Source organism: Seriola lalandi, unplaced genomic scaffold, assembly GCF_002814215.2.
Source record: "Seriola lalandi dorsalis isolate HSWRI2012SDOR001 ecotype SW California unplaced genomic scaffold, Sedor1 jcf7180002017155, whole genome shotgun sequence".
NCBI classification, from domain to species: domain Eukaryota; kingdom Metazoa; phylum Chordata; class Actinopteri; order Carangiformes; family Carangidae; genus Seriola; species Seriola lalandi.
The window spans coordinates 1-515 of record NW_019487807.1 but is presented as its reverse complement, the minus strand read 5'-3'; the positions used below and the strand labels follow the sequence as shown (position 1 = coordinate 515).

General features: G+C 53.2%; 1 protein-coding gene across 1 annotated transcript; it reads left to right on the top strand.

Annotated features, from left to right (window-relative positions):
* The first annotated feature begins 42 nt into the window (after positions 1–42).
* Positions 43–484, top strand: LOC111645320 (caspase recruitment domain-containing protein 10-like). The gene is made up of 2 exons (XM_023394479.2): positions 43–156; positions 257–484. Exons 1-2 carry the CDS (start codon positions 43–45, stop codon positions 482–484), a joined length of 342 nt encoding a protein of 113 aa, XP_023250247.2.
* Positions 485–515: the final 31 nt, after the last annotated feature.

The window sequence follows — 515 nt, the reverse complement described above, 5'->3', positions numbered from 1 at the left end:
ATGTGGTAAAAATGTTGTTTCTGTGGTTTCCCTCAGGCTCTGATGGACATCCTGCAACAGGACCGCAGGGAGGCTTCAGAGCAGAGACAGGAGCTCTGCGACATCATCGCCAGACTGCAGGGAGAACTGCAGAGCACTGAGGAGCACACGGACAAGGTGAACACTCCTCATCCTAAACATTATATTAATCCGCTGTGAACAGGATTTTTCTGCCTCTGAATAGAGACGGTGATGGTGAACTGCTGTGTGTTTGCAGCTGGAGTCGCAGTGCGAGCAGCTGCAGCTGAAGGTGAGGACTCTCCAGCTGGACTGGGAGACCGAGCAGAAGAGGAGTATGTCCTATTTCAACCAGATCATGGAAATGGAAAAGGAGAGAGACCAGGTCAGTGTGACTCGTGGCCTGGACTCACAGTCTTCGCCGTTAGCCCGTGGATCTGTGGCTCACGTGTTAGAGAGCGTACCACACCATCACTGCAGCGGCTGAGGGTTCGAGTCTGACCTACGACCCTTTGCTG

Coding starts and splice junctions, on each gene's coding strand:
- LOC111645320 (XM_023394479.2), top strand. CDS start 43: ATGGACATCCTGCAACAGGACCGCAGGGAGGCTTCAGAGCAGAGACAG. Junction 157..256: donor CTGAGGAGCACACGGACAAG/GTGAACACTCCT, acceptor GTGTGTTTGCAG/CTGGAGTCGCAGTGCGAGCA.